At 35.5% G+C, this 19,196-nt stretch overlaps 1 protein-coding gene across 1 annotated transcript in view; it reads right to left on the bottom strand.

Annotated features, from left to right (window-relative positions):
- Nucleotides 1–19,196, bottom strand: part of HECTD1 (HECT domain containing E3 ubiquitin protein ligase 1) — a 59,385-nt gene that overhangs the window by 2,808 nt on the left and 37,381 nt on the right. Inside the window, exons 24-38 of the mRNA XM_009993847.1 lie at nucleotides 15,908–16,744; nucleotides 12,574–12,795; nucleotides 10,749–10,882; nucleotides 8,660–8,816; nucleotides 7,758–7,980; nucleotides 5,655–5,709; nucleotides 5,235–5,417; nucleotides 4,688–4,898; nucleotides 4,524–4,609; nucleotides 3,280–3,407; nucleotides 2,523–2,724; nucleotides 2,239–2,376; nucleotides 1,374–1,981; nucleotides 497–575; nucleotides 292–385 (exon numbers count right to left, since the gene is read on the bottom strand). Of these exons, the coding sequence (XP_009992149.1) occupies nucleotides 292–385; nucleotides 497–575; nucleotides 1,374–1,981; nucleotides 2,239–2,376; nucleotides 2,523–2,724; nucleotides 3,280–3,407; nucleotides 4,524–4,609; nucleotides 4,688–4,898; nucleotides 5,235–5,417; nucleotides 5,655–5,709; nucleotides 7,758–7,980; nucleotides 8,660–8,816; nucleotides 10,749–10,882; nucleotides 12,574–12,795; nucleotides 15,908–16,744 (3,357 nt within the window). The remainder of the gene's footprint in view (nucleotides 1–291; nucleotides 386–496; nucleotides 576–1,373; nucleotides 1,982–2,238; nucleotides 2,377–2,522; nucleotides 2,725–3,279; nucleotides 3,408–4,523; nucleotides 4,610–4,687; nucleotides 4,899–5,234; nucleotides 5,418–5,654; nucleotides 5,710–7,757; nucleotides 7,981–8,659; nucleotides 8,817–10,748; nucleotides 10,883–12,573; nucleotides 12,796–15,907; nucleotides 16,745–19,196) is intronic.

Raw genomic sequence — 19,196 nt, forward strand, 5'->3', positions numbered from 1 at the left:
GTTATAAATGTAGGTCAAAGGAATGTTTAAAAAATAATGTCAACATTTAAATTATATTTTAATCAAACTAGAATCAATCAACAGTTTCTTAATTAATGTAAATGGAACCTTTTCAAGATTAAAAATGGCATAGCTAACACATAAGTGTTACGAAATTAGTTTCTTATCCATTGGATTCTTAATATTAAGTTTGGTTTTGAAAGCCATTCTACCAACCACTTTAAACCAGCACAACATGAATGCCAATTAGTCCACCTAACTGCATATATATTCTGCCACATTTAAAATTACCTCTGAATGCCTCCATCTGTTTCTGTATACCAGTATGCATGCAGAAGTCAAACATGAGGTCGACATATTCCTCTGCATTATCCATTGTTACAGTCTGCAAAGACAACAGAGAAATACGGTAAGAATTCACTTTGCATTAGAGTCACTGCTGAGACAGTACAAATTTAACTGCTGTTTAAACTGTAAAGGTAGGTTGCTTCCTTACCTCATCTTCACCACCTGGCTTGAGATCCACAGCTGTAAACCCATATACTTTTGATGAAGGGCAGAACTGAAAATTTAGACTTCAAAATACAAAGACAGTTATTAATTGCAAGCAAGTCTGCTACTGCTTTTGCAAATACACTAGATTTAAAAACTACAACCCACAAACCCAAAAGCAGTTCGCTGCATTTCAAACCACTGTTTCTGTACCATTTTTGTATATAGAGGAAGAGGGGTACAAAGTACAGAACTACAATTAGTAATGCACTACACATATAATACACATTTCAAATCTGGTATGCACATGCATGTACTTGCACACTATTTATTTGGACTTGCTAACCCTTGAGAATTTCAGAGAGTATGATATCTTGAAGTTCTCAGCTTCAAAACTACTCAAACTATTTAATTCACAAAGTAAAAAAATCCTCTGCATTCATTTCCAGGATGAAGTTATAGAGCCACTTAACACTGAGGCCCTGCAGCGGTGGTAGTTGTTTTCTGTCTTATAGAGCCATGCTAGAATCTGCAAGGCTATAAGCAATTACTGAACCCTGACTAGGCAATCCTTGTGGAAAACAATTTTAACAAACAACTTCAAAAGTATTTGAGTGTTTCTAGAGTCATATGTCATTGCAGTGCAGTCACACTGAAGTTTAAGCATTAGGAAACTGAGCAAGTGAGAAGAGAAAATCCTCAAACTAAGGGATGAAAATGTAAGTACGGACAGCAAATTGGATCTTGCTGCATCTCTATAATGATTCCTCCTTGCAATGATCCTGTTTAAAATGAAGAAATCTTCATTTTAATTACACATGTTGACATTTGTCTTTAACACAGCACTGTTTGTACATTATATATAAAATGAAAACTCTTACCCCAAATCCTCTATGCTAAGTGGAGGTCCCGAACCTGATGGATTCTTCAGCATTAATTCCTGTAGTTTTGTGTTCTTTTCATCTTCTGACAGACTTTTGTTGCTTAAAATTTGACGCCTTTTAATTGCAAGGTCCTTAATTTCTTTTAGAAACCTAGCTCTATGTGGATTTATTAATTCAAAATCTTCCCATGTTAAAATTCCATTAAACCAGGCAGGAGGTTTAGGTTTTGGTGGATCAAGAATAAATTCTGATTTGGAGTCTTCTTCCAGACTTCCTACGGACAAGGAATCATGCCCTTCTTCTGTAGAAGCCTCTGACTGACTTTCAGTACAGTGCAAGTCTCTGTCACCCCGTGATTCGTATATCAACTTACTCATGTTACTTTTAATGTCCCCCATACACATGAGTTTAAAAAAAGGCTTAGAAATGGGTAAATCCACAAGTCTATTGTCCTGAATGCATTTAGCCAAGAAAATTCCAAGGAAATGAAAGAGTTTGGTTATTCTTTCAAGTTCATCACTATCTTGTGGGAATGGTGCTGTGAAGAGTCCACATGATCTCTGTACATAGTAGCCAGGGGGCTTCAATCCACCACCAATATCAACCTGATTTAAGGGAGACACAAAAAAAAGTTGATATTGTTAAAGGTGAATTTAATTATATATATATGTGCTGTTTACCCTACTATACTCTTACTTCTCTGTTAAAAAGAAAACAGGCAAGGATGCAAGCTGAGGAAAAGAGTGATCATTCTTCACCATGATGAGTGGCTGCTCACTCATCATATGCTCTTCCACTGCTGTACATGTAGCTAATTTTTGTTTCATATGAGTACTCAGTTTAAAATGCAAATTGAACACACCTGACGAGACTCATCATCTGGAAAATCATCATCACAAAGCCAAGCTCCCAAATCTGTCCTCTGAAATTCTGCTGCCACAAGTGCATAAAATTCCAAGGTAGGACCCAGGCCTGTTCCTTCCTCACCTAAAAACTCAACCTAGAAAAACATAAGAGGAATGTTAATAAAAAAATAAAATCCTAGTGAAATGTTCAGTGTTGCTTATGGAACAGGATATTCAATATCCCAGCCAGGACATTAGAAATAGCTATCTAACCTCGCTCTGCTAGGCAGATAGGCTTTACCTCTAGAACAGATTTTCTGTCTGCATGAATCTGCATGACATTTTCTGCCCATTCCATCAAGGATTCACCTCGCGGAACTTTCACCCTTTCATGTTTGAGACGTCCAACTCTAAATTCTCCTGGATCATCACGTCGTACTGTGCTTGTGGTCCTTGTTCGTTCAACAGTGGCTTCGCGTCTGTTCTGGAGCCATACAATTGCTCTGGAAAATTCCCAAACAATTGTTTACAACTCCAATGCCTGCCACCAAGAGAACTTGAAAGTAGCAGCAAAAAAAAAGTTGCTGTGTTACATACTATTTCTTTTTTAAAGGTTATATACCGAAGTATTTCTCTGAAATATCCGAAATGTCCAAATACGCTAAACTCATAAAATACAAAGCAGCTCAAACTAAATATTTTTTAATTATTATGAAGGGACAGCCATAACTTCTGATACAATAGATAGTACAATGAAAACATGCCATTCTTGATCTGAATTACTCTAGTTTTCTATATGTGTTCTCTGGTGTATGTTCTCAAAACACATTCAATTCACATTTATTTTCAAAACGTTTTTGTCTTGTTTCTTACTCCTTTATGCAATGAACTGCAACTCAGTCAAATTGCTGCCTGATAGGATATCCTAGCTAGAGGTACACAAGAAATCTTCAGTGGAAGTTGAAAAATAACGTTTCTTCAAAGGAATGTACCTGAACTATTATATTTAAGAAAAAAAAATTAAGCAGACTTTATTACTTTTTTTTTTTTTTTTTTACCTTGATGCTCCAAATGCTGTGCATGTGAAGTACAACTGTCTTGTTTCAAATGGAATTAAGAAAGGACACTTGCTGGTTAGCTGCTCACACCAGTCTGGCAAAGCTCCACTTGCTAGTGCCAACGGCTCCTGTAGTTTAATGCAAAGAAAAAAAATAATGTTTCTAATATTAGAGTCAGTTTGTCCAAACAAGTTTGTACATAAGTACACAGAAACTCAATACACACAAGTACAGAATTTTCACCTGTGCTTGAGTGAGTCTTTTCCTTCTCAGCAACTTGCTACTTTGTTTTGGTTTTAAATGGGATAAATGAGAAGTTACCAGTTCCTAGCCCTCAAGAGTGGACACGGTGCTTTGGCACAAGCACGTTAGAAGCTGTAGTAAATCTCTGTGGTATGTACTACTGAAAGGATTGCAGAGACACCTGAGTAAACAATTACCTAGAGAGATAATTACTGTGTTTTACCCAAAAGTGATTAGATACTATCTCCTTAATATCAGAAGACAAAAGAAGCTTTAGGGGTAGTAAAGATGATCCCCACTGCAATATAACTGTAGTCCCTTTGAAAATACAAGAAAAAAAGATTGCAGAAATTATTACTGCAAAGATATTCACAGGGTGTCTGAACAGCAGCTCTTTAAGTGAACATAAAAAGCTTAACTTTTTTAAAATTAATAATTAGGGCAACTGAAGTGTAGTAGAAAAAAAACACCTCAAAAGCATGCAAAAGCCAAGCAATTAAAGAATCTTCATCTTCTTAAAATCTTTAAGGAAAATGTAATTCTACTGAAGAACTACATTCTAAGTTTTTCCCTTTAATGCATCTAAATGACCTAGTACCAAGAGAATATGTTTTCTAAATGACTTTTGAAACCTTTATGTAGAATGTATAAACAAAAGAATGTTTGTGAACCCTAACATAATTAATAGCCTTTGTTACAGTATCAGCAGGCAGACATATGTACACTACATGGTAACATCAATATCTGGCACAGGAAAAATTTATTCTTCATAACCAAAAGATGAAATTCTATTACAACCTTTTTCTTGGTATATTTGTATTCTTACTAGCCTGTTCTTACATCATTTACTAATCCAAAATAAAAAGAAGTAAATATCTTATGAAACAATTCAAAAGTCAAACAGAAAAAAGCTAAAGATTTCAAAGGCAAAGTAAGGAAGAGTGTAATAGTCTTAAAAACAGTATTACATATATACACTGTGCATAATACATTAATAATACCTCGATCTGTTGCAGAATCTTTGTAGTAATTTTTTTGCTGGTGAATTCATCTGGTGGAAAGTTAAACTGAGGTCGTTCATCTCCTTCTGAAAATATCAAGACAAATTTTTCCATTACTTTGTATTCATTAAAACATTTGAGAAACTGCTAGAAAACAAACTTACCTTCTTGAGAAGTTCGTGGTGTGTAAGGGTCACTGGCAACTATATACAAAATGCGAAGTAACTGCAGAACATCTTCCACTCCACATGAGTTCTGCCCACTGCCAGCTTTGGCCTGAGGTTGTTCCTTTGCCAAACTAAGGATATCAGAATTTTGAAGAGTAGAAATGGCCCCTTGACTTAATCCAGATTTTGATCCATGTTCACAAAAATCCTGTTAAAAAAAATGTTAAGAATTAAAACTGCATGTGTTACTATTTTTAGGACTGAGTACTCCAAGTTAATTATTGGAAAAATCAAAACAGTTGCTGTGTTTAACCTCAACACAAATTGTGGCTGATTAAAAAAATGTTTCAAATGCATTTTAACATGACTATATTTAACAGAAGACATAAAAAAAAAATATGGCAGCAAAACCTAAACTTGGTATTGGCATGTGAACACTCAACTTTCCTATTCATGTCATACTGCTCCTCCATAAGGACCTTTAAAGCTGCAAAACAAAGCACACAGCCATTCATAATAAAAAAGTTTGGATGCAGACATATACCTTGTATGCAGCTATGAGCTGGGAACAATTTCTGTTTTTCCTAATACTTTTATTAGTGCCGGTTAATTTCCAGTGGCGCAGGAAAGCTGAGTCTGCATTCTTCTGCAGGTAGGTTATCAAGTCATTCTTTGGTAATTCGTCAGTGCCAAGGTACTGCTCCACATGCTCTACTGACCAGCAACCCTACAACAGGAACCACCAAATGTTGGGTTTTCCTGATTGTAAAGTCTTGAAGATTTCACATGCATTACATATTGTCTTTTTTAAAGGAGCATGCATTTACAAATATACTCACTCATATCCTTTAAGTAATTGAAAACTGTTAGTTTTTTTAATGTAGCATTTCAAAAACTGCAATGATTTGTTGTGCTTTTGTCTAAACAGCCACAAAAACCATACACAAAGGCATAGAAGTCTTACCATTTTTCCACTTTCTTTCTCTTTATCAGAATCCTTCATTTCTCTGTACATGATTCTAGATATCAAAACAATGAGTCAATATTTCATAGTCATAGAACATCCCCTAAATTCTCAAGTTATACATTGACTTGTTAGAAATCAATGACATGTAGATAACATGATGTAAGCAGCAATAGCTGCTCTTTGGTGTACAGAACATCTGGGATACCCTGATGCAGCAAAGTTCTTAAACTAATATTTAATTTTAATTATGTCAGTAAATTTAATTATTCCTTCAGTTAATTAACTGTGCAAATTTCCAAAATCAACTTTATGTTCTTCAAGACACATGCACCAGCCGTTTGAAATGTTTTAGAGTAGCTTGCTGTGTATTAACTTAACAGATATGCACTTTGACAACCATTTCTCATGCTTCCTAAGTAGAAAACAGGTTTTTTTACAGCACGCAATTTTTTACACTAGGCAACTCAGAAAATAGCTGCAACACACTGGCACTGCTGAAATCTGAGATACAAAGTTACAAAAAGCTGCAACTACCTTGCTGCAGTTCTTGCTTCCATGTAAGTTAGCTTTCCAGTATGACAGAAGTTACATGGGTGTAGTAAATGGAAAATACACACAATCATGTCTATTACTAGAAAGCAAGTAAGCTCAAATTAGGGTAGAGACAGTTGAGCTGCGTAGGGACCTCTGGAGTAGTCCAATACCCCTGCTCAAATGTTACGTTTAAGTGGAATTTCCTGTATTTCAATTTGAAAGCCTTTTTTTCTCCTGGCTAGACAGGTCAATTCTCTCAGATTTAATTTGTATGACAGAGGCCTTAAGCTCTCTAATCATCTTAGTGGTCCTTTGCTAGGCTCACTCCTCTGTCCATGTCTCTCTTGTACTGAGAAGCCCTGAACTGGACATAATGCTACAGATATCTCTCACATTAGGATGTTGCTGACCTTCTTTGCTGCCAGGATGCACAGCTGGCTTGCTTTCAAGTTTATGTCCACCATAAACCCTCAGGGCCTTTTCCTCCAAGCTGTTTTCCAGCCAGCTGGCCTCCAGCCTGTACCAACAGGTCCTTCTCCCCAGCTGCTGGACTTTGCATTTCCCTTTGTGGAAGTTCATAAAGTTCCTATCCCCCCCATTTCTCCAGCCTCGTGAAGCTCTCAGAATAGCAGCATCTAGTGCAACAATGACTTCTAGTTTTGCTTTGTCCGCAAGCTTGCTAAAGGTCTGCTCTGTCCCATCATACAGTTCATTAATGTAGATGTTAATCAGCACTGGACGCCGTGTTGACACCACTAATGACAGGCTTCCAGCCAGACTTCGTATCAGTGATCACAACCATCTGAGTCTGGCAGTTCAGACAGTTTTCAGACACTACCTGTTCAATACTTCATTAGTTTTTCAGCAAAGAAAGTAACATCTGCTTCTTCCTTGCCAGTAAACTTATCACAGAAGGCTATCATATTGGTTAAGAATTACTGCCTCTTCATAATTACATGCCACCTACTCCAAAACACCCTTTTGTCCTTCATTGTTTGAAAATAGTTTCTAGAACTATTTCCATCACTTTCCAGGAATGAAGGAGATGGTGACCAGTCTGTAGTTCCCTATATCTTTCTTGCCCTCTGGGGGACAGAAGAGACACTCGCTTTCTTCCCTCCAGTCCTCAGAAATATCTCCCAATCACCATGACCTTTTAAAGACAATCAAGAGTGGCCAGATCTTGTAGGTGCATCCCATTGGATCCCATTGACTTGTATGTCCTATTTAATTGCTCCATAACCTTTTTGCCCTTCACACCCCTCACCAGATTCAACTCCAGATGGACTGGCTTTCCTAACTGCATACCTTCACAATGGGACAATGTCTCTATATTCCCCTCAGTCATTCGACCATTCTTCCACTTCTTAAAAGTCTTATGACTTTATTGGTTTGTAGACATAAGCACTAGCTGTAAAAATCAGTAAGTACATGCAGAGATACCTGGAAGAAAAACTAATAGTAGCACTGCTTCCTCCAGAGGAGGAACAAAACCTTAAAACTGTTTCACAGCTGTTTCCTAATCGGTGCACAGTGTTCTCTACAGAGTAACAAATGTGAGCTTACGTGTATGTTGGCTCCCAAATACGTCTAAGTTTGTCAGATTTCACGCTGCCATTACAGGAAAGCTGTAGCAATTTCTGTACATAGTAAAAGATGGTAGATCGAAAGTTTGTTAAGGGCAGTTCTACTTCTCGAGTTGTTCCAAGACCTGAAACTTTCAAGGTAAGTGCCAAACGTGGTGAAGGCATGCACTCAACCTCTTCCAAGAGTTCTGAATGAGGTGTTCCTGCATGTGAAAAATCATTTGAGAAGCCATTAATACAAAATATATAATGCGTGACAAGCTGGCTTAAACATGAATAAAGTGGCTCAATAAGGAAGTGTGAAAACTTCCTGCACACAGGCCCGAGAGATGATACCAAGCTGCAACTATGTTCTATATATATTCTAAGGGCTCTAACTGCAAGTAAACCTAAGAGGAAGTTTTGAAAGCCCTACTGATAAGCTAAACTTACATATTACTTTCTATAAAGAACATAAGAATGAACTATGAAAGATCAGAAGCTACACTGCTGGTTGTACAGACTGCTCAACTACTGTATAAGCTTTCCCCTTGCCTCTGCTTTGGACTGTTTCATAAGCCTTCCATAATCAAAAGTATTCTGGATAGCTCAACACACAGATTATTCCCTGCAGGTAGAACCAGACATAGGAAGAGATTTTATAACTAATTTGAGTTAAATTCATGAGTATGCTTATTTTACACAGCATTTAACTTGCTTTTGCCTTAATAATGCTTGGATCTGCAGAGGCAGATGAAACTCTTACCCAGAGAAACACCACACAGCCACAAAAGCATGTTGTACTGGCTAATAGCAACAGCATCCCAGAGCCCAGTAGGCCCTTAACAGTGAGTGAGTCTCCAACCTAAAGCCAAATCAAGTATCACACAAATGTCAGCATACCTGGTGGAGGGATTTCTAGGTCAGTTGTTTGTTGAACATTAGTACGACCAGGTCTTGGGTCAAAAGCAGGAACCAGGGCAGAGAACTGCCTTTTCAATACATAATCATCATCCCATGTTCTTCTACGGCCTCCTTTAGTTTCATACTCCTCTTCTTCCTAAAAAAAAGTACCTATTTTTTAGATTGTGCTACAAAGAACCATTTGACTTAAAAAATAAAAATAAAAAAAAATTAGTCAGGATATAGAGCAGTTATGTAAAAGAAAATTCACACAAACGATACTAAAGCTGGCACTTCAGTGTTAGTTCCATTTAACTAGTCAAGAAGAATCAAGACAATTATTACAAACACAGACATACAGAAATCAATGGGCTACATAAATGAGATAACCTTACAACAGGTGTATCTACGATTTCTGGAAAGGGTGAAACTTTCCATGAAGCACCAGAACATAGGGAAATACATTGTACTGCACTATAGACCAGCAAACTTGGCATAGGTATTTTGTGTATTCATTAACTTTGGAATAGTGGAGATTCAAATAAATCAGTGGTGTCAAAATAGATGCACTAATTTTTCTAGAACCAAGAAGCATTTTTTTCCAAAGTGCATACACATATTGATACATAATGTACATGTTTTATTCAATATTTAAATTGAATACCAAAATAGCGGAACTACGATGGTGGAAAGAAAACTACTTTTCACTAAGCCTTAGCATGTGGTCTCTACTTATGACTTTTCTACAAGTTTTTAATCTGTTGAACTCCTAATTGAGAAGAATTACATAGTCTATCAAAGAGAACAGGACTGAAACCCAAGAAAGGAACATTTTCTTTTCCAGATCTGATTCTTGCTGTGTAACTTTAAGCAAAGACTAATTAAAGTATTTCTGCTTCTTCCCATGAACAGCAATAGTAACTCCATTTAATAGTTTCTGATAAGTGATCAGCAATCTACAAGCTAAGGTTGTTGTCTGCATTCTATACCTATTTAAGTAGTACTGGCTTTTCCATTCCTAACTTCCTGTCTTTGTGCAGAAGGCAAAATAACACAATATTTAATACTGTACCTGAGTTTCTATTAAAAGTATAACCAGAGTGTAGATAAAGAACTAAATACTTGGGTTCAAATTACTAAAAGTTGTGTATATATTAACTCAAAGAGGAAGTTTCTGTAATTACATAAAACAATATTTGTATTTATTTAATAAAAATTAAACTATCATTAATTCTTATATTTTTCTTCTTAGACCTTGCAATAGACATTCTGATAACTTCAACAGTGGCAGAGGACCAAGCATTCATCATAGCACTGAAGAAAAAAACCAAAAGAAAACCCATAATTCACAATAACGTAGGCAAGACCCACATGGGCTGACCTCCTGGGGTTTTTCGGGTGTTTTTTGTTTGGTTTATATTTTTGTAAAGAGATATTTCCTCTGGTGTACTTACATTATTACAGTTTGCTTTACACAGGTCTACAGTTAAACACATTTCAGAACTGTATCAGTACAAAACTCAGCAGTCTACCAGCAAAGCTATACCGTTTTCATCAGCCAGTGAACTAGTGATCCATCACTTCTACTGTCTGTCAACTTGTTCCCAGACTGTTTTTAAGATATTAATTCTGACCTGTAAGGCCCTACGGTGTGTTGGTGTTCAAAATTATTTTGCTCAGGAACAAATGTTGAAAGGTGGTACAATCAAATTTTACAGAAAGGGGACTGTCCTATCTAGTGAGATCTTGCAATTTTGTAACACCTATTTGAATGCATTGGACCACAGATTTCTTAACTTACAATTTAAGCAAGAATAGGAAAAAGGAACAATGAACTGTCTTTGTCAAGTAATATTCAGTTTCCAGCCCCCGAAAAGTATAACATGACTGTAACTTTGACTCCTCATTTAGTCTTAATGGCTAGGTACTTCTAACTAGTAGTCCTAAATCTAAATACATTTGTTTTAATTAATGGAAAGATTATAGTTAGGACCCCATATTGCAAAAAAACCCGCAACACAACAAAACTGTAGATTTTTAATGCATCTGTTAATCAATTAAGATATCATCTATGCTAACTATACTGTACCATAACTTCCTCATATTCTTGATCCTCTTGGTTATCATCTTCATTTTCATCATCTTCTTCATCTGGTTCAGGTAGATCCTCATCATCATCTAACTCTGCCAACAGAGTACTAGCTCGGCAGCTATCAAGAAAATCTATAATACATATAATATATATATTTACATACAGATCAGAAAACAAAAATAACTTCTAAAGCAAAATTTTGAAAAGAACAGGAGCATTGGGAAGAGTAGAAAAACTTATCTTACTTAAACAAGTAAAATAGAGAATGAAAATATTGCTTACAGCATAATAAGATTAAAAGCTATAATAAAAGTATACACCCGACAAGAAGTCCAGGGGTCTAGTCAATAGCATAACTAACAAAAGAAGCACTTAACATTTGCATAGTTAACAGTGATCAGCAAGTGATCAGTTTCTAATCTGCTTATACAAAACTTTTCATAATTACACTTATTTAAAATTACAAAAGATCACAAAAAATGGTACACAAATATATACTGTCTGATTCTGTGTTCAAAAACAGGTTTGTGATGTATTTTCCACGAAGAATGTGTGGCTGAGACCTCAAGTTACATTGTAAAGGACAATTAAAATAAACACTGGACAGTGACTTTTTTAAAGATTCAATTCCTAATTAACTTATGTAACAAGAAGCTGAAGGCAGATAAAGTTGAATTTCACCCATCTAGCACTGAGACTTAAAAACCAACCCCTCAAAACAAGAAAATAAGTTCATAGCAATCCATGGTGGACTGGGATGAATCTTTGAACTTCTACATTCTTCTATACACATATAAACCACATATGCCACCCAAACACCCTTTGAAATGTTGCAAACACCCCAACAGAACCTTTAATGTAACTCTGCTTGCCCAGCTGTCTATATTTTAAGACTTGGTCACCCAAACAAAATATCAAATGAGACTTAAAAATTAAAAGAATAAAAGGAGATGGCATATGCAGGTATTTTAATCGACTGCCTTCAAGCAGCTCATTCCAATATCCATCAAAATTACCAGGTATTTTTCAAGCAATTTCAGTAGGCTATAGGAGATTTAAAACAGAACACAACCTTAATCCAATCAAATTTTCAAGAACATCACACAATCCAGTTACATTAGGAAGTATTTTCTCATATCTAGTCCAGGTTTTTACTGACTTTATTTCAAATTAATTCTTAGATATTATCAACCTAGTTAACTACAATTTTGTTTCAAAGTATTCATATCCTGCAAAACAATTCTGTTTTAATGTATTTCTAGTGCCCATATAACTCTGGATTTTGTTCCTCAAATCATATAATTCCATTCTCCATGTCATTTTCATTTCTGTGTTCTTGCCTTTTTTTTTATTTTTGGAAATACTACTATGGCATTGAGATACTTGAAACCTCATGTAGTATTTTAAATGTATAGTGTGCCTAATGGTGGATGCTCTTCAGCTACTGAGTAATACAAGGTACCTCACACTAAGCATGTGGTATGCCTATACAACACACTGAGAAACAACATTTTGATTTTAATTAGAGGTTCATATGCAAACTACATTAGCACATTTGATTAAGGAAAATATTAAGTGCCTAAATAAACTCTACCATAAACAGGGACAGAAACTGATGAAAATAAGTACCCGAAAACGTAAGAAAATACTACTGTTAACATAACTTTACTTACTGCCTTACAGAACTAGTATCAAAAGAACAGCTCAACTTTAAAATACTTTTCATTAAATAAACTACTACATGAGAAAACTATAACAATGGGAGAAAAGAAAAAATCATTAATGGGAAGTCTGCTTATGTTCATTTAAAAATGAAACTTACCATATAAAGAATATTCTGCCTCCTGACCTGTATCGCTCTCACTAGATGTTGATGTTAGGCTAGTAGTTAGAGTATTACTAAGCGACTGACCAACAGATAAAACTGTAGTTGCTGTAGCTACATTGCTGCTGCTAGTAACACTGGATGTAGACATGGTCACTGTTGATGTGGTACCAGTTGTAGTCAGATTAGGAAAACTTTGGGCACCCATAAGAGGAGAAGCTATAAAGATATGGTAAGATAAAATAAATGATTTGATGACTTGAAGAGTACAATTTACATGCATGAGCCCCGTGTTGAAAAATATATTTGGGGTTGAAAACTTAGCAGATGTAATGCGTTATTTTACCATAAAGAATAACAGGCTAAAGGGGGAAGGTTTCCCACTGCAGAAGTGCACCCTACAATGCAGATGCTTACTTCTAAGCATATTGCCTTACATACATTTAAACCAAATAATTTTATTAAATAAATCCCCAAATCCCACTCTAAACCTGAAATTACTTCATTTCAAATATATGAAAGTATCTCTGAAATCTGTTATTCAAATATTGTGTCTGTCTTAAAGCTAAAATGTAGCTTTAACTTCTAAACAGCAATATAATTAAAATTATACAGGGAAAACAGTTTATATGAAAATTGAGAACAGAACACAAGAAGAAAAATGCAAAATTTTTGGTCCATTAATCTAGAGTTATTAAAGTAGTTCTGATTTATCATATTTCACAACTATCACCACATACATTCATGATAGGCAACAAGCCTGAGTTGTCAGTACTGGAAACATGACTGAACACCTTACTTATGTTGGCTTATTTATAGAAATAATTTTCAAAATAAGCAAGCAACAACTAAGAAGTTACCTTGCTGCACATCAAAATAAAACAGTAAAAATGCATTTTAGTTAACAACTGAAACAAGACTAAATTAACTGTAAACTCAATAGAAATAATTTAATGTAGCGTACATAACTGAATATAAGTTACACCTATGTGCAACTACACATTAGCAGTCTTCAAAACATTTCTCACATGTCTACCTTTCAACACAAGAGCTTAATCACGTTTGCTCATGCAAATTCAAGGGTCACCTATGTTTAAATTTAAACCTTATGTTCTTCTACCTAGCTTTTCTAAAATTTATTATATAAAAGCTCTCTTGTTTTAAACATTTTCATTATTGAAGTTTATGTAAATTGAGAAACTGCTTTCTAAAAACAAATAAATTAAGCTAAACTCTGAATTTCAGACTACTATTATCATCAGTGTTTGCAAAGGTTACGAACCTTGAAGAAGGATACAATACTATGATTGTTTCTCTAAGTGCATTTGGTAGCTTTCTGAGAAAAATACATTACACTTCCTATTTTTGTTTCTCAGATACTACTGTTGTGGGGTTTTTTTGCCCCCTTAGGAACATAAGTAAGTTTGCAAATAAAAATTAAAGAAAACAAAAAAAAATCAACAAATGCAACCCAAGCACGTGTAGTGATTGAAATTATTTCTATGCATGGGGAAGGAGAGAGAGAATTTGAATTTTAAGTTTCTAATAAGCCTATGATCATCTTTGTGAAAGCATTGAAATTTTCCAATCCAAAGGGATTCTTGCGTTAAGAACTTGAAAAAGCCATGAAGTGTGAGCATTTCATTTGCCCTGAATTCAAGAACTAACTGAAATTGTCTGCCCTAGATACCACTTGACTCCCAGCTAATATTGATGTCTTCAATTGCAACCACTACAGCAAATCCAAAGAGATTTGTATCACTAACCACAATTTCAGACTTGACTTCTCTGGGGAGCTTTTGGGTTTTTTTTAAACCTGCCAGGCCAAATAAAAAGAAAAATAAATTAATTTTTTTTTTTTAATCCAAGCTTTCACAATGCTCTAATATAACTTTGGTGGGATTGCTCAAATCTCTCTTTGGGGCACAAATTCCCATGTACAGTTTGTATAAAACATATAAAACAAAATAATTCCTACATGAAGAACAATTTTAAAGTATCAATAAATTTAAATATTACATTTTATTTTTCATTTGCCATATTCTATTTCCAGCTCTAGCACTGTATTGTATCAAATATTCATGAAATCTATTAAACAAGCTGTTGAAGTCGCTTATGTTTTCAAAATATGCATGTTTTCCAAAGATGCTTGCTCTCTCTCCCTCCAGCACAAAACTACTTCAGAATCAGAGGCACTGACTACCTGCCTAAAAGGTGATCAATTACTTCCCTTCAGTATCTTATTTACATTTTTAAGGTGGACTGCAAAGAGTTCCTCCCTGGTATCACAGTAACAATATAAGACTCTCAAATAAAAAAGAAAATAAACACTATTAAAAAAAATTCAAAATCCCAAAAGCAAACACCACTTTTTCAAAATAAGGAAGCACAGAAGTCCTGAAAAAGCATGAAACTTTAACAGGAAACTGAGTGCTTCTTTCTGCTGTGGGTAATCTTACTTTTTCTAACTTGCCTTCCTCATTAAATGCATCTCTCTGGTTAAAATATCATCACCAACACCAACCAAAGTACCTTAAAAGGCTGGTTGAGTAACAACTCTGAAGGGAGCATGCTGAAATCTCAGAAGAGTGATATTGCCCACAACAAGCAGGTTTACAACTTACCTGCTAATACCTTGATCCTACACATAATGTGAGAACATGGAAATGTTAGGACATGTACATAATCCCATTTAAATAACTGTAACTTACCAATTTCCTTACACTTACTACACTAAATACACTACATTTTGCCAAATCTAAGCCTTAAGGACCATATCATCTTTAGAAAGCGTACACAATATTAGAGTACATTGAGTAATTCAACCTTACAAATTGCAGGAAGCTACTGAAATGTCATCATACATTTTCTTTCTACTGTTTTCTTAGTTCCTAAGCTCAGAGCCTTCACAATATGTAGAAACTGCCTTTTCTGAGAAAAATGGGAAACAAAACACAGAGAGATATGAGTATGCCCAATCTATACAGATCAGGAAGCAAGAGTATCTCACATTAGATACTGTTGCCAGTCTTCCAACCTCTTGATCTACACCATACTCTCTCTCTTCTTAAGCATGTATTAGACATAAAATTCCAGTTAATTTCTATTCAATGGGTACACCACACTGTATTCTGACACCAAAAGGCAATCTAACATTTTGCAGCTGCCATGAACTGTGAGCTCTTAATGAGTTCTGTAGGCACACACAAGGCTGAGACTGCTCTATGTTCATTTCTCTATATAGGCCAACAGAATGCAAACTTCTTTTAAGACTAAAGAAAGCCAAAGAAACGACAAAAGCTTCAACTAAGAATAAACATAGTAAACTTACTTGCAGTGCTCATGACATTTCTTCCCAAAGTATTAGTATTGTTATCACTACTACTTCGGCTTAAATTCATGTTGTTTGTGGCATTGGTACGTGCTATGTTTGCCACTCTTCGTACAAAGGACTCCAGGCTGGAAGTTTCTCGAGATGATAAGTTAGGAACACTTGCACTGGAGCTCATTGGTGCCCCAGCAGCCAACAAAGAGCTGACTGAGAGTCTGTTACTTGCTGAAGAGCTTAGAGGTCGTTGGGAAGCTGCTTCTTTATTAGTCAGTTCAGACACAGAGCTCACATCAGGAGAGCTTACACTAACAATTCCCATGGATATAGCATTGGACTCCCCAGGAGTACGTATTGAGTTATCAGGACCTAACTTCCTCTCTGCATTTTCGTTTCCCATGTCCGCTGTTAAGGTGCTGGTGCTGGCACTGGAGGATGACCCAACTTCCGCCTGGGGCACACTGTCAGCGGAAGACAGAACAACAATTGGTTCATGGACGTCAGTGCCTGAAACTATATTTTGCTCCATTACACTTTCTGATCTCCGCTCCATTTTGGTCGAACCCAAGCTGATGTCGCTGCTACTGGCCACGCTACACACAGAACTGCTGCTTCCTTTTCTACTTGAGGAGCCTGCAGCAGCAGTCGTCTTGTCTGGACAGTTGTTTTTCACCAAGCTGCTCCATGACTGCGTTGTGCCTGAAACAGTGGATGAAACAGGTTTGGGTGATGCCGCTGAATCAGGGTCGTACCCTGGTGCAAGCTTGAGGTCAAACTTTCCTTCTGCGCCCATACGGTAAGAGTTAGAGCCACCAGCATCCCAGGTGACATCAATCCAGCCTAGAAAGGGACAGGAGTTTGTGAGATCCAGCAGAAAGCAGACAGGAGCGTGTCAGACAGTAGCTCCACAATATGGGATCAGCTTCTCATAAGGGCTCCATGTCTGAATTAATTAAAACACTACACAACCCTTAATGCCAATTAAAAAGGAAGTGTTTATATCTAAATTATTTGGTATTTTAATTGTTAACATTCAAGAACTAAGGATGAGCAGCCTCTATCCTCAGGGTCCCAGATTCTGACCAAAAGTAGAATTTCCTCCAGAAAGGAACCCGACTTACTAGGATCTCTTGAAATTTTATTATTAGATTCTCTAATAACAGAAGTTTATATAGAAATGTATCATAATAACTTTATTATTATCTGTTCAAGAAACTGTAAGTCTTGCAAGGTCATTCTATAATGCTTTCCTTTGTTGGATGCTTGTGGATAAGCACATTTACCCCACAGAAGATGTTTTATGAAACTTACTAGTTTGGGATTTCTTATTCTTGCCCTATAAAGTGAATGAATTTGTTTACTGAAACTCAGCTTTTTAGTTCAATCATCTATGCAAACTCAAACATTTCTTAATAAGTCTTCCTGCACTCAGGTAAGGACTACTTCAAGTAAGATTTCAGATTTGAAAAAAATAATGCATTTCATAGGTTGAAATTTTATACTGGAACCAAAATAACACTAAAAAGAGATGTTACTCTTCAATTGCTTTATTAAATTATTTAGAGTACCAGTATTTTTTTAACAGTTAAATGTAATAAATATGCAATAATGAGGGGTGACATGCAATATTTAGATAACAAGGACAGAAACATTTTCCTTGTCTGAGTATGTACCATAACCTCAGAGTAATCTAAAAAACTCCTTCTAGTATTATTGTATGTTAACTGTAACAAAACTTGGTGTCACTATTTTAATTGGCAAGATATCTTCTATAAAAATAAGATCTCTAAAGCTCAGTCACTACTTGTAACCTCAGACAGAAATTAAAAACAAAATGTCAGGTCTAGATGTAAACACATTTTTCTTTAATAAAATAGAAGAGCTAATTTGAAGTAAAATAATCCTGTTATTATTGTCAGGTGCACTTTTACCTTTTAACTATCCAAGTCCTCACTTCTAGACCAAAACAGAAGAATCACAGGCAATTTTCTATTTATAAATATCACTCTGGAGGAAAAGTACTTTAAAAATTGATAAATTTTTCTGATATGATAAGTAGATATCATTCCCAAACGAGCAGGTTTAGATCACATTAATCTTGAATTATTTTATTTCAAGTTCACGAGCTATATCTGAGTAGCTACATATCATTAAACCTTCAAAATGTAAATAAGCAAGTCTGATTTTTCTTCATTCTACAGTTTATTTGCCTTTCTTATCAAATAAAATAAAGTAGGTCCATGCTGTAGTTAAGCAGTATCATTTTTCCCCTTCATGAAATTCTGAAGTGTATTTTGTAAAAGCATAAATAATTTTTTTTTGTATAGTTCCTTTTCCTAAAATATTAATTGCAAACAGTCTAAATCTACAGAATTGTTCAATACATATTCTGCACATAGAATCTTACTGCTCTATCATCACACCCTAAAATAGCTTAAGACTTGTCTAAACTTGTGACAAAAAAGGTCAACAACATCCTTTTTCAAAATTCTATTTGAAAGATAACTGTGGCAGAAGAGTCTCCTAATACGTTTCACAGTGTTTGACATCACCATTTGATAAATTAACCTCAATTTCACTTGTGCTTAAGCAGGAAACTTTTAGTAGAACACAGGATCTGATTTAGTAGAATACTACTCACCAACTAAACCTAGTCTTCGAAGTGAGAATTAGCTATGGACACTGTTGCATCTGATAAGAACAATATACAGATGACAGAATTCCCTACAAACTATACTAAATGGCTTACATAAGAGTCAAAGTTTCAAAACATTTTAAGACACTGTACTTTGGACATGTCTTCATGTTTGAGAGCAAAGACTCGACAAACTGGAAGAAATTTTAAAATCTGGGTAAAAAGGAGCCTAAGAGTCGCTGAAGGTGCTTTAGAAACAAGCCAAGTCTTATATACCCCAAAATAGGGGGAGAGGCAGGAAAAGGTAGAAAGTACGTTCAGCTGACAAGATCATCACCTCTTCCAGAGCCTCTTCAGTATCTTAGCTTCCTGAGCACTGACTTCCCTGGCTGCTACATGTTTTTATTTTGCTCCATAGGTTAATTACTTTTCATGCTTTTAATTAAGAAAATAACAACTTGATCCCAATGAAGCTAGTGAGGTAGGAAAGGTACAGGATATAACATAAGTCAAGAAAAATACTGCAAATGCTAAGCTAGAAGAAATGAAGAAGTTAATTACAGATTTTGCAGGCCCAAAGTTTAATTAATTCGTTTGCATCAACCACCTTCATATACCTGTTCTTCTTTGTAATAGATGTCTAAATAACAATTTGGT

This window comes from Chaetura pelagica, unplaced genomic scaffold, assembly GCF_000747805.2.
Source record: "Chaetura pelagica isolate M959 unplaced genomic scaffold, ChaPel_1.0 scaffold11, whole genome shotgun sequence".
NCBI lineage: Eukaryota > Metazoa > Chordata > Aves > Apodiformes > Apodidae > Chaetura > Chaetura pelagica.